At 36.4% G+C, this 15,013-nt stretch overlaps 2 protein-coding genes and 1 pseudogene across 2 annotated transcripts; all 3 read right to left on the minus strand.

The window, feature by feature from the left end:
• The window catches only part of LOC133295089 (berberine bridge enzyme-like 4), a 1,199-nt pseudogene extending 546 nt beyond the window's left edge, over positions 1-653 (minus strand).
• A 3,140-nt stretch (positions 654-3,793) lies between these two features.
• LOC133295079 (hydroquinone glucosyltransferase-like) lies at positions 3,794-5,301 on the minus strand. The gene has a single exon (XM_061493870.1). It carries the CDS (start codon positions 5,267-5,269, stop codon positions 3,824-3,826), a length of 1,446 nt encoding a protein of 481 aa, XP_061349854.1. The 5' UTR covers positions 5,270-5,301; the 3' UTR covers positions 3,794-3,823.
• A 4,763-nt stretch (positions 5,302-10,064) lies between these two features.
• Positions 10,065-11,807, minus strand: LOC133295065 (hydroquinone glucosyltransferase-like). The gene has a single exon (XM_061493850.1). The coding sequence runs from the start codon at positions 11,619-11,621 to the stop codon at positions 10,176-10,178; it is 1,446 nt and encodes a 481-aa protein (XP_061349834.1). The 5' UTR covers positions 11,622-11,807; the 3' UTR covers positions 10,065-10,175.
• Between the last annotated feature and the right edge of the window lie 3,206 nt (positions 11,808-15,013).

A 15,013-nucleotide genomic window follows, 5' to 3' on the forward strand; every position in this document is an offset into this window, starting at 1 on the left:
GCAATTAGTTGCCATTTGTAAACAACATCCGTAGCACTTTCTTCCACTTTTTTTTTACTTTGAATACAATCACTATTGGAGTTATTGAAACCAATTTGATATTTCATGTAAGAATGACACCAAAACTGGCCCCACCACCTCCTCTTATAGCCCAAAACAAATATTCTCCTATTGACTTTCTATCAAGGATTTTACCATTGACATCAACTAATTGTGCGTCAATGATATTATCCTCAGAAAGATCATATTTTCTCATCAGATTCCCATAGCCACCACCAGAAAAGTGACCCCCAGATCCCAAAGTGGAGCATACCCCAACTAAGAAACCATGGAATTTGCTTTTCTCTGCAATGTTATAGTAGATCTTACCAAGTGTTGCTCTAGCTTGAACCCATGTTGTCCTATGGCACTAATTAATATTGCAAAAGCGAGAGAACACGTAGGTAAAAGTAAATTATATGAATGTCGTTGGGGGAGGGGGGGCTGGGCGAAACTTTTAATAAAAAAGAAAATGATAATTAGTGCCGATGGGGGGCCATGTGCGGCACTTATTTAAGTAAAAATATTAGTTATTGAATGCCGATGGGAGGTGAGGCGGCATTGAGAAAAAAAACCAAAAATACATGAGTGCCGCGGGGACCTGAGGGCACCATTTAGATACGCTGAGTTCCCACCGCGACACTTAAAGACCCCAAACCGTAACTACTCTCATCCACATACCAAATTCATAAATTTAATGAAAAAAAGTCTCAAACTGGTCAAACACTCCAAATTTGAGTTTATGAGGATTGGAATGTTTATCATGGGATCACTTTATTTGTTAAGTATAATATTCATAATTTAATATATATTATTTTGAAATTTGATTGAACCATTTATTCAATTATTCTATATCTCAACCGAGTTGATGTTTGAACCGAATTTGATTGCTTAATAGGATTCCTGTCATTATTTTATAGCAATGTGTTATTTTTAATTAGAAGATTTGGAACTGATATTATTTTTAACATATATTTAAATATGTTTATAAATGTTTCAACATAATATAAATTTATATATCAACTGATTTAACTAGTGCTCAATAATTCAATATTGGATGGGTCAATGACCTGATTTAATAATATTGCTGCCCTCTCACTAAACGTTGGAATTTGATGAGTCAGACTCAAATTTTATATCCCCTTTATTAAAAGCGTTTAATAATGTATGTACGATGTATCTCTGCCATTGAGCATCCCTACAGATTTCGCAATCTTCCCTGTCTAACTTTAACAGACTATTTGTCACATTTTTTTTAAGTGTTTAGGGATTTATAAAAATATTTTTAGAATTTTGAAGGGGAAGATAAACTTGAAAAATAAATATGAGTTATAAATAAATAAGTATATATTTCAAAAAAAGTTTCTCTTGAAAGCATTTACCTTTTTATTTTTTTATCCATTATAATTTTTTTTGTTAATAATAAGTGTTTTTGTAAAAATATATTTAACTATGTTTTTCTTATAAGAAATAATAAATTAAAAACAAAACATCTCAAACAGGTATTAGAGCAAGAATGAAATTAAAAGAAAGGAGGAGTTTCTCTGCAATCCATGGCAATAGAGCAAGAATGAAATTAAAAGATAAATGATATTTATGTATAAATATTGGGTTTAATATCTCTAATGTTATATAAGATAAAATTATATTCTACACAAACATAAAAATATAGCTTATATTTTTTTTCTCTCATAATTCCATATTAATTAAATATGTGCAGAAGATAATTTTATTTCTTATAAACATGTGAAACATTAAATGTTGACGAATTCGGCAAGTGCACCGGTCGTACAAGTAATAAAGTGATTAAGTAGAGTTGTCGATCCCACGAGGACTGATGACCAAGCAATAATTTATTTATTTAATCAAAGTTGGATCGATCATTAAAGGTTTTCTTGAGGATATTGTGATTATATTAAAAGCAGAATTTATAAACTTATTTTTGGTTTTTAATATTTTAGAAATTTAATTCAGAATTAATTAAAGCTAAAAGAAATTGATTTAAGTTTTCAATAAAAAGGCGTAGTTAGGATTCAACTTCTCCGATGGTTTCTTAACGTGTTTGTCTATTCTTACGATTACATTCAAGATTGAATTATTAACAATTCTTTCTACGATTGATTAAATCTCAATCCCTTGGTAATCTAATCCTTTACTCTAATCCAAAGCCTAATCCCTTAGTACTTTCTCGTAGAATAAGCATTAACGCAAGAACTCAAGTTATAAAATTCACAAGTCTATCCCTAGATCATGCAAATTTCAGCAATCAACCAATCAGAATCATATACCAACATCCCTATTGTCATATGTGACTCATATGTTTATCTACGAGTGATCAAGTCATAAATAAAACTAAGCATAAATATTAGATTGATTGCATAATTTAGAAACAAGAATGTAATTCATAAGAATAAACAAACATCAACTAAGAACCCATTGGTTATGTATCTTCCTAACTACTAAAATAATTTAGCTACTCATAATTATAAAGACAGAATTAAAATAAACTGTAAAATAAATAAAGTTCATGATGAAACTTGATTAAGGAAGACGATCAATGATGTAGATTGGATTCCTCCCTTCTCCTCTGCATCGCTCCAGCGTTCCTCTTCCGCTCCTGCCTTCGTGTTTGTCTCTGACTTTTCCTTCGCGTTCCAAAATGATTTTCACAGCTTCATTCGCGTTGTACTTAAAGGGTAAAATTTGGGCTTCTAATTTCTGGACCCGCTCGTTGAGAATTAATTTTGATTAATTCTTTATTTTTCTTGAACCTTATCCTTTGCAACTGCCTTTATCCTTCTTCATTGCAATTTGTTATTCTAGTATGAAACAACCTGAAACAATAACAAATATTAGAATCTTATCTTTTTGTTGGCAATCTATTATGTTTTACTATTTTATTATTTAACACTATATTTTTAACTATTTTAATTATTATTTGAACTCTTTTTAACCATAAAAACATAGTGTCTTGGACACTTATCATTAAACCTATAAATATTTTAGAGTAAAATGAAAATCTCGTCTTAATTTCTTAATCTTAAAAATTAAATACGATGGTGATACTGTATAACGTGTAAGGACTAGGCTTCAATGGAAGATGGAAGATAGGAAAATTGTATCTATTAAATAAATAAATAAAAAGAAGAAGAAAATGCCAATACGTTCTAGAATTAAACCAATTAATCGTTGGAAAGTTTTGTCATAATACAAATGGAGGTTAGTTCAAAGGTCATAAGGTTTCGAAATTATTGGAGAAATGTCATAATACCAATTAATCGTTGACCGTGATTTCCTTATTATTCATTTTCCCCATTCAACTCTGCCAATAATGGCTCCGTGTCATAACAAAAAGCGGACTAATTATCGTAATGTCTGATGCTAGCCACTCACTTTACGAGAGTCGATAACTTTTAGTGGGATGTTTTATGAATTTTCTATTTATTGGATCAATATCTGGATGTGCCACAGATTCCAATTAATAAAATATTGTTTATCTAACATTTATTTTCATGTTTGCGTAATTATTCATCATTATTAAATAGATTAGAAACACATTGAAATAAAGCCACCTCAAATTATAAATAGAGCAGCTTATGTAAGGGTGGGGTCGTGAATCCATGCATCTTTAGTAAAATATGTAAAAGTTAGCGTTACATTTGAACTTATGATACTTTTCAAATTATTCAAATCTTTCAACCTCTGACCTAATGCACACCAAATAATACTAATAATAATAAACAGAAAAGCAACGAGAGAGAAAGAGAATAAAAGAAAAGAAATTTTAATTGGAAACAGTTCTTTGGCCCTTCCACTTGAGAGCCAACTTGGAGATTTGCTTTGTTGAAGACCCATTTTCCCCAACAGCTGTGGCAGCTGCCTCTTTAAGTTCCTTCATTCGAAAACGAAGCTTCTTTCCTTCCTCACCTTCCATTAGCATCTTCACAACCGTAGCAATTTCTTGCCTTTCCACCAACCCATTCTCACCAACCTTAGGTCTCAATGCAACTTTAACGTCTTGGGTAACCAAAACAGCGTTCATCTTCTGCTCCGCATACAGTGGCCATACAACCAAAGGCACCCCATTCACCACACTCTCAAGTATTGAGTTCCAACCACAATGGGTCCAAAACCCCCCGGTGGACTCATGGTTCAAGACCCGAGCCTGTGGGGCCCAAGATGGCACCACTAAACCTCTCCCTTTGGTCCTTTCAACGAACCCTTTTGGCAAGAAATCAAAAGGATCACTGTGACTATCAGCAATGAAATAAGAAGCATTAGCAACCTTATCATTGGGACTCTTCACAACCCATAGAAACCTTTGCCCACTCATTTCCAATCCCAAAGCAAGTTCATCTATCTGAGCACTAGAAAGGGTCCCACCACTACCAAAACACACGAATATGACACTGCCACGTGGCTGCTCATCCAACCACCTTAAACACTCTTCGTCCTCGGTTTGAGGATTGTCATCATTCACCAGCGGTCCGACCGCATACACCGGCGGTCTACCCGGTTCGTCCTTTTGTAAAAACTTGATAGCCTCTGGTTCTAGCTCTAAGAAGCTATTCTCTATTATCCCCTCTGCCAAACTATACCGCTTGGAGTGGTGGAGGAGCCACTTGTAGGCATCGTTGGTTCGGTCCTGAACCGGGTCCAACAAGTCCTTCCCATGAACCGGAACGCAACCGGGGATGTTGATCGGTTCAGAGAGGTCTTTGAACTCGCACTGAACTTGTTGGTGGAGAAGGGGAAGGTAAAAGGTGAAGGACAAACACATGGCGGTGGAAGGCATGTAAACGTATGGAGGGATGTTTAGTTCTTCGGCGATGTCGAAGGCGTCGGTTCCGAAGAGGTCGACGACAAGGGCAGAGATGCGGTGGGTGGCGGCGAGGGAGAGGAGGTTGTGGCGGAGGGAAGGGAGAGAACGGACGACGGTGAGAGAGATGAGAGGTTCAATTTTGGTCTCAGGTGAGAGGTCGGAGAGGGTCACCGGAGAGAGGAAGATGTGGGAAATGGTGCTAGGCAAGGAGTGGAGGACGGTGGTTTGAGCCTTGGAGGGAGTGTCGTCGACAGTGGGGATGACGAATGTGACAGCAAGGTCTTGGTGGCGGATTAGTCTCTTTGCGAACTCGATCATTGGAATGAGATGTCCCATGCCTGGACTTGGCATCATGGCTACTATAGGTGGTAGTTCTTGTTTTGAGGTTAGAGATTGTTGATGTTCCATTGAAACTAATAATAATAGTAGTAAGGGTTTGTGGTTTTGTATATTTGGTTGCACTAGCAAATTGGGTTTTGAAGTATTGATGGAGTAATGAAGTGAGACATGGAGGGTTTTTATAGGGAGTATTGGGGGCTGCGAAACATTTCATTTAATATTAAACATTTATTTTTAAGTTATAAAATTCATGACGAGGATATATTAATCCGTAAGTAATATATCTCCATTGCATTCAATTATAAATGTGTATGGTTAGGTGGGGAATAATTAATTATTTAGTTATATAAGTTGGGTGTTATGTTTTAGTGGGTTGTGAAAATTATGGGGGAGTGGATGTTTCCTGCGATTGTCCTTGGGTGTTATGCATTTTTTGATTCTAGGAAAAGGAAAAAACGATGATGTAAGAGGGGACGATGTATTTTCAAACATCAGGCTTATGTGTTTATTTTTCATAGTTTTTTTCATTGATTTTTTATTGCTCAAATTTAATTGGGTTTTAATCGGATAAGACTTTCCTACCAAAAACTATGTGGTTGCTAATATTAAAACAATCGTCTCTAAATCATCAAAATAATTGCTTTGGAGTAGATAAAGCATATGAACTACTTATGGATTTTACGTCGATTTTTCTAAGTATCGTTTAGATTTAAGCGACGCATTTGAACTACTTACGGATTTTAATTTATGAAACTCTAGCAATTAAAATGTGGTTCTTATCCCCAAATTGGAATTATTTGAGTTGATACTAAAATTATAAGATCGTTTACGTATTGATTATTTTTATTTTTTAATACTCTCAATTGTAAATAAAAATAATATAGCATATGTTGAATAATATAAAATATATTTTCTTTTGTAAAAGACGAAAGAGTAGTTCGCTTTGGGTGTGCATGACAATTTTCCCGAATTTTTTTTTTTTAATTTCTGTTTCCGAGAACAAAAATGGATAGAAAATTCGTTTGGTAAAACTGGTTTATTTTTTTGTTCCCGGGATAGTTTTTGTGCTAGGAAACAAAAAAAAAATCAAAAATCTTCTGTTTTTTTGTTTCAATACAAAATGAGAAACAATTATCTCTCTCAATCACTCTCCACCTCTACCATCATCACCACCACCACCCCTACCACCATCATCCCGATATGACCACCACCACCATCGTTGCCGCCGCCGTACCACTAGTGTCGTCGTCACCACCCCCCACCACCGCGATGCCACTGTCACCATCACCATCACTATCAACTCCACTTATCACTATCACCATGCCACTGTCACCACCACCATAACTACCACCGCCGCCACCACCACTAGCACCGTTACCGTCACCGCCACCGCCATCATCGCCACCACGACGCCACTGTTACCATCACCGCAATTGTCACCAACCACCACTACCATTGTCGCAACCTTTACCATCACCACCACTACCACTACTTCCATCGTCACAGCCACTACCGTCACTATCACCACCTTTGCCACCATTACACCACCCGCGCCACTACCATCACCACGTCATCGCCACCACTACCACTACCGTCATCACCACCACTGCCACCACCACCATCGCCGCAGCCACTGCCACCACCATCACCATGATGTCATCACAACCACCACCACCACCATGATGTCATCACAACAACCACCACAATGCCACTGCTACCATTGTTTCCGTCACCAAACCATCCCCACCACCATTATCGCAGTCACTGCCGTCACCTCCACCACCACCATCCCCACCACTACCACCGCCTCTTCCACCATTATCACCGCCATCACCGCAACCACTACCGTACTGCCGCTGCCGTCACCACCACCACAATCACACCATATGAAAAGAAAAATGATGATCTGAAATTTTTTATATTTAATAGGAATTATTTTTTGTTACATTATTTATTGTGTTTTCAAACACAATTCTTATTTTCGGAATAAAAATAGAACATTTTATCAAACATATTTTTTTTCCTCAGAAACTGCACCAAAGCACAAAAATAAAAAAGAATTGTTTCTTTTCAGAAACAATGTTAGGGAATAGAATGGTTGTCATGCACACCCTTTATGCTCAACACTAGGGGTGTTAACGAGCCGAGCCGAGCTTTGGTCTTAAAAGGCTAAGCCTGTGATTAAATGTGTCGGCCTTACCAAGCCTGTTACCAGTTACAAATATAATTATCGGCCTGTAGCCTGCCTTATTTACAAAAAAAAAAGGCCTGATTTGGCCTGTTTGAAAAAAATAAGACAATAAAAATTTACCAAACAGAATATACAATCAACAACACTAGTAATTCCATAAATATTCATAAATTCAATGTATATCGAAACAACATAATATAGAACAAAATCATTCAAGAAGTCTGTTTAACTAATAAAATAGGGGTGAAATGGATTGAGAGGAGAGAGAGCGTTGTTACAAATAGTATAAAAAATATAAATAAAAATAAAAATTAATATACTAGGCTAGCCTGAGAGGCTCCAAGGCCGAGCTCTTGAATTGGAGTCTGAGGCCTTTTTACTAAACGGGCTTTTATACAAGTTTAAGTCTGGTTCCAATAACCAATATTAGGCATGTAAGCCTGAGCCTTCACGAGCCGAGCCAAAGGCCCTTGAAAGGCCCCAGACTCGTTTATCACCCCTACTCACCACGCGGCTCCGTTATAAAATATATTTTATTACACCATACATATAACACCCCTCTCTTGCTTTTTGGGAATAATGACCAAAGTGTCACTCTTGGCAAAAAAAATTACCAAACTGCCACGGCAACAGTAAATTTTGCTAAAATACCACGTGGCTATTTCGCTACACTGTGTAACGAAATATGTGTGCAAATAATTCGCTACACAGTGTAGCGAAATATGCCACGTCAGTATGCACATAACCAAAAATGTCATGTGTCAAACAAGGTGAAATTCGCTACACAGTGTAGTGAATTTCACCTTGTTTGACACGTGACATTTTTGATTCTGACGTGGTATATTTCGCTACACTGTGTAGCGAATTATTTGCACACATATTTCGCTGCACAGTGTAGCGAAATATGTCACGTGATATTTTGTCAAAATTTACTGTTAACGTAGAGTTTGGTAATTTTTTTTGCCAACAGTGACAAAATGATCATTGTTCCTGCTTTTTGACTATGCTTTTTATTTCTTATATCAAAGACTGGCCCATTTGTTAGTCGTACGTAGACCTCGTAATTGACACAATAAAACAAAGATATTAATGGCAAGGCAGCTAGCCTTTTTTGAAAAGTTGCTGATAGTTGGTGCAGGTGCACTACATTTTATCATAAAAAACAGTCGCAAATTAAATTACAGATTTTTTTTCTTTTGTTTTTGTTTAATATAAACATATTATAAGAGATAATTTTATCTTTCATATATAAATAAAAGTGTATAAATCTTGTTTACCAAAAAAAAAAAATGTATAAATCTTATATTTTTTTTCATTCTTTTCTCTTCACATGATCCCAATATGGTAAGAAACATCTTTTTTTTTTGTATTTTTTCACGGGACAAATGGTAAGAAAATAGTCAATTTATGCAAATTTATTACAAGAGAACCAATAATTGTTTTTCCAATATTGAAATAATTGTTTTATAATTTGAGGGTGTAATATGTTAACTATATATAAAAATGTTTTTATCCAACACTAGACAACTTTTTAAAATAATTGATTCATAACATTATATTTAGCTTAGTGGGGGTGTGTACATGATGACGATGTTTCAGCTGCACAAACGTTGAGAATTCAAACTTGTATGCAATCATTGCCCAACGCGTTTTCACTTCCACACGACTACACCAATCACCAGTACTCGATGATATCATTATATAAATAGATAATGGAGTCACTGCGTGCGGAAAATAAATATATATAAAATCTGTACACTGAAATTATAATCTCGTGCTAAATTAGATTTTACATGATTAGTCAATAATTGAACTCTGATAAATAATTCGTTATGAGGAATTGAGGATTAGCATATTTCATTGAAAAGATCGGTTCCTCTGGTTTCATGCATTAACAATGTACATATTTCATAATTATTCAATGTTTCATTTTATCCCACACATGCATAATTAGTTCATTTTAATACATCAAACAATTATTGCCATATCTCAGGTTAACACAACTATTTTATTTATATTATGCCATCTTCGGGAGTTAGGATTCTATTTTAATAATGTAATTCACAACAGTATATCAATAAATTTAATAGGTTATTGTTCAATCCTATGGGGAATAGTCCGAGACATCCCTGTGATGTAAGCTTCACATCCATTGAAATGGACTAGATAGCTCAACTCCAAATAGTTCTACTATGAAAGTAAATTAGTATATGTCAAAAATTTAATTCATGAATAAAATAGCAACGGCGATTTTAATTTTAAAATTTTCACTGTAATTTATTGCGTATAACATAAGCACAATAAGGTTATAACATATGTTAAATGACCTTAGTATTGATGGAGCTGTCCCTCCGAAAAAATATTCTACACTACTTCAACCGTGTGTCACGCAAGTAAAAAATCAAAATTATTTTAATATCTGGATGTGCCATAGATTCAAATTTACAAAATATTGTTTATAGAACATTTATTTGCATCTTTGCGTAATTATTCGTCCTTATTAATAAATAGAGTAGAAACACATTGAAATAAAGTCACCTCAAATTAAATAGACCATCTTATGTAAGGGTCGAGTCGTGAATCCATGCATCTCTAGTAATAAAAGATGTAGAAGTTAGCATTACATTAATTTGAATTTATGATACTTTTCAAATTATTCAAATCTTTCATCTCTGACCTAATGCACACCATGGATTTATTGTACAAACAGGTAAAAAATAATAAATAAATAAATAAAAACAGAAAAGCAAAAAGAGGGAGAAAGAGAATAAATGAAAAAGAACTTCATCTGGATACAGTTCTTTGGCCCTTCCACTTGAGAGCCAACTTGGAGATTTGCTTTGTTGAAGACCCATTTTCCCCAACAGCTGTGGCAGCTGCCTCTTTCAGTTCCTTCATTCGAAAACGAAGCTTCTTCCCTTCCTCACCTTCCATTAGCATCTTCACAACTGAAGCAATTTCTTGCCTTTCCACCAACCCATTCTCACCAACCTTAGGTCTCAATGCAACTTTAACGTCTTGGGTAACCAAAACGGCGTTCATCTTCTGCTCCGCATACAGTGGCCATGCAACCAAAGGCATCCCATTCACCACACTCTCAAGTATTGAATTCCAACCACAATGGGTCCAGAACCCCCCAGTGGAACCATGGCTCAGGACCCGAGCCTGTGGGGCCCAAGATGGCACCACTAAACCCCTCCCTTTGGTCCTTTCAACGAACCCTTTTGGCAAAAAATCAAAAGGGTCACTGTGACTATCAGCAATGAAATAAGAAGCATTTGCAACCTTATCATTTGGGCTCTTCACAACCCATAAAAATCTTTGCTCACTCATTTCCAACCCCAAAGCAAGTTCATCTATCTGAGCACTAGAAAGGGTCCCACCACTACCAAAACACACAAATATGACACTGCCACGTGGCTGCTCATCCAACCACCTTAAACACTCTTCGTCCCCGGTTTGAGGACTGTCCTCATTCACCAGCGGTCCGACCGCATAGACCGGCGGTCTGCCCGGTTCGTCCTTTTGTAAAAACTTGATAGCCTCCGGTTCAAGCTCTAAGAAGCTATTCTCTATGATCCCCTCCGCCAAACTATATCGCTTGGCATGGTGGAGGAACCATTTGTAGGCATCGTTGGTTCGGTCCTGAACCGGGTCCAATAAGTCTTTCCCATGAACCGGAACGCAACCGGGGATGTTGACCGGTTCAGGAAGGTCTCTGAACTCGCACTGAACTTGTTGGTCGAGAAGGGGAAGATAAAGGGCGAAGGACAAACACATGGCAGTGGTAGGGATGTAGACATATGGAGGAACATTGAGTTCTCCGGCGACGTCGAAGGCGTCCGTTCCGAAGAGGTCGACGACAAGGGCAGAGATGCGGTGGGTGGCGGCGAGGGAGAGGAGGTTGTGGCGAAGGGAAGGGAGAGAACGGACGACGGTGAGAGAGATGAGGGGTTCAATTTGGGTATCTGGCGGGAGGTCGGAGAGGATCACCGGAGAGAGGAAGATGTGAGAAATAGTGCTAGGCAGGGAGCGGAGGACGGTGGTTTGAGCCTTGGAAGGAGTGCCATCAACAGTGGGGATGACGAATGTGACAGCGAGGTCTTGGTGGCGGATTAGTCTCTTTGCGAACTCGATCATTGGGATGAGATGTCCCATGCCTGGACTTGGCATCATGGCCACTATAGGTGGTAGTTCTTGTTCTGAGGTTAGAGATTGTTGATGTTCCATTGAAACTAATCTTAATCGTAGTATGGGTTTGTGGTTTTGTGTATTTGGTTGCACTAGCAAATTGGATTCAGAAGTATTGATGGAGTAATGAAGTGAGACATGGAGGGTTTTTATAGGGAGTATAGGGGGCTGGGAAACATTTCATTTAATAGAGAGGGAAAGGGAGTGGATCTTTCCTGCGATTGTCCTTGGGATGTTATAGAGGGGGTATGCATTTTGATTCTAGGAGAAGGAAAAATCGATGATGTAAGAGTCGATGATGTATTTTCAAACGTCAGGCTTATGTGTTTATTTTTCATAGTTTTTTTCATTGATTTTTTTTACTCAATTTTAATTGGGTTTGAATCGATAAGACTTTCCTACTAAAATGTTTGTGGTTGCTGATATCAAAACAATCGTTTCTAAATCATCAAAATAATTGCTCGGTGAAGATAAAGCATACATGCGGGCGGTTCACACCTGTCGCGATATGTTTCTACAAATAATTGAAATTCAATTTCTTGATCCCCAAATTGAAATTATTTGAGTTGATACTAAAATTATAAGATCGTTTACGTATTGGTTATTTTTTATTTTTTAATACTCTCAATTGAAAATAAAAATAATATAGCTTATGTTGAATAATATAAAATTTTCTTTAGTAAAAGGCGAAAGAGTAGTTCGCTTTGTGCTAACGCGGCTCCGTTATAAAATATATATTTTCTTACACCATGCATAATTGCATATAACACCCCTCTCTTGCTTTTTGTCTATGTTTTTTATTTCTTAGATCAAAGACTGGCCCATTTGTTAGTCGTAGACCTCATAATTGACACAATAAAACAAAGATATTAATGGCAAGGTAGCTAGCCCTTTTTGAAAAGTTGTGATAGTTGGTGCAGGTACCCTAAATTTTATCATAAAAAACAGTCGCAAATTAAATAACAGATTTTTTTTTCCTTTTTTTGTTTAATGTCTTTTTTTATATTATAAGAGATAATTTTATTTTTATATACAAATAAAAAATATATGAACCTTATATTTTTTCTCTTCACATAATTCATATGGTAAGAAACATTTTTTTTGTATAGTTTTACGAGACAAATGGTAAGAAAATAGTCAATTTATACGAATTTATTACAAGAGAACCAATAATTGTTTTTCCAATATTGAAATAATTGTTTTATAATTTATTGGTGTAATATGTTAATCATGATAGTTAAAATTTCGTTTAAAATCTGCGTTTTTACGGTTTTAAAATTTTTTTTAATCAAAATGATTTCATTAAAATTTCAAATGCTTTTACGTTTTTATAATTTTTTTTACTTTAAGATTTTACATTTTACTATTTGTTATCTTGATTTTAATTTTAGATAAAATCTTAATTTTAACTATCATAATATTAACTATATATAAAAATGTTTTTATCCAACACTATACAACTTTTTAAAATAATTGATTCATAACATTATATTTAGCTTAGTGCGGGTGCGTACGTGATGACGGTGTTTCAGCTGCACAAACGTTGAGAATTCAAACTTGTATGCAGTCATTGCCCAACGCGTTTTCACTTCCACACGACTACACCAATCACCAATCGATGATATCATTATATAAATAGATGATGTAGTCACTGCGTGGGGAAAATAAATCAATATAAAATCTGTGCACTGAAATTCTAATGTCGTGCTAAACTAGATTTTACATGAGTAGTCAATAATTGAACTCTGATAAATAATCGTTACGAGGGATTGACGATTAGCATATTTCATTGAAAAGAATCCGTTCCTCGGCGTTTTGACCTTTGTAATCTCATTTTTATAAGGTTTTATCGGAATAATTTTTTGGTCAATCATATTATTTATATAATGGATAACGACACGATATTATGAAAATCACTTTAGGATGTGACACTTGCAACCGCGTCTTTTGCATTTGTTCTTGACCACTGGAACGTGATATCCTGGCAATCATGTCATATTCCCAAGACGCAGTACCCTCTTAGCCGCGTGTCAGTGCGTGTCATCTCAAAAAGAATTCAACAGGAAGCGGCAGTGTATAAGCTGCGTTTCAGGTTACAAGTCAAGTCGGAGCCAAACATATATATATATTTCACCTAAAATTTAGGCATATTGATATATTCACGGTAAAAGAGTTCAAAAAAATCCAATAAAAACAACAAGCTATTTTCGTACAAAATGGGCTTTAAAGTTGTTAGCAATTTATTTTTTATTGGTTAGAAGACTAACTCTTAAATCAGAGAATAATTAATTCAAAAATTTACTAACAATAAAATTATAATTATTATAATTTTAAGGTGTTAGATAAAGGTTTTTATAATAGTTTATATTATCCACTTACACACTCACTCATACGAAAGCCCTTTGGGCTTGAAGTATGAATTTTGCATAGATTATATTTTTTTTTTGTTTACCTAAATATTAAATGTTGAGATATATAGTTGTATGTGCAACTAATGTGGAGTTTATAAGGTCTTGGGCACTCCCACCCTTTGAGCTAGCTTTTGGGGTGGTGTATCCCAAAGTTCTTTACATGGTATCAAGAGCCTAAGGAACGTTTGAATTTTTATTTTTATTTTCCGGTGAACCCACTGTTCATCGTATTTTACAATTTTTTTTTTCCAGAACTGTCTCATTGTCAGTTTCCGAACGATTTCTTCCGCTTCACGCTTCTGTACTATCAACCACCACCGCCCGGTGGAATTTTCAGGCACGCAGACTACCGCCGTGATCGTCTTGACAACGCGGTCACACCGGCACCGGCCGCTCCCTAAGAAGACCACCCACGCGCTCTCATGCGCGCGTGCAAGTTTTAGCACCCTCCTTCAACAGGCGGCGCGTGGAGGCACGTGGAGCCTCCGTTCCGGCCGCGGCTGGTTGCGATTTTTTCGTCTTGCTGAGACGATTCTGGATCCGGTCTTGTTTTTCTGTTTCGACATCTTTTTGCATTGACGCACAGATCCCTCTTCTACTGGTTAGTTCTGTGATCTGTCTTTCTGATTTCTTTTTGATTATGGACCCTCCTGTCTCCAATGTTCCTGGTTCCGGGACTCCGGCTGGACAAAAGTCGGAGTCTACTATTTTTTCCAATTATATCCTTGCTCCGTTGAGTGTGGATAAATTGGATGGGTCCAACTATGACACTTGGTCTTCCGATCTGCAATTTTAGGTGAAACATATATATCTGCTTGGCTCCGACTTGACTTATAACCTAGAACGCGGCTTCCAGACTGCCGCTTCCTGTTGAATTCTTTTTGGGGATGGGACGCACTGACACACGGCTGAGAGGGTACCACGTCTTGGGAATATGATGTGATTGCGAGGGTATCACGTTCCAGTGGTCTGGAACAAATGCAAAGGACGCGGTTGCTTAAGTGTCACATCCTAAAATGA

Source organism: Gastrolobium bilobum, unplaced genomic scaffold, assembly GCF_033153095.1.
Source record: "Gastrolobium bilobum isolate Gb01-03AN ecotype WA unplaced genomic scaffold, APGP_CSIRO_Gbil_v1 utg913, whole genome shotgun sequence".
In the NCBI taxonomy this organism is placed as follows: Eukaryota; Viridiplantae; Streptophyta; class Magnoliopsida; order Fabales; family Fabaceae; genus Gastrolobium; species Gastrolobium bilobum.

Excerpts from the sequence above, each read along its gene's own strand:
- LOC133295079 (XM_061493870.1), bottom strand. The coding sequence starts at position 5,269 with ATGGAACATCAACAATCTCTAACCTCAAAACAAGAACTACCACCTATA.
- LOC133295065 (XM_061493850.1), bottom strand. The coding sequence starts at position 11,621 with ATGGAACATCAACAATCTCTAACCTCAGAACAAGAACTACCACCTATA.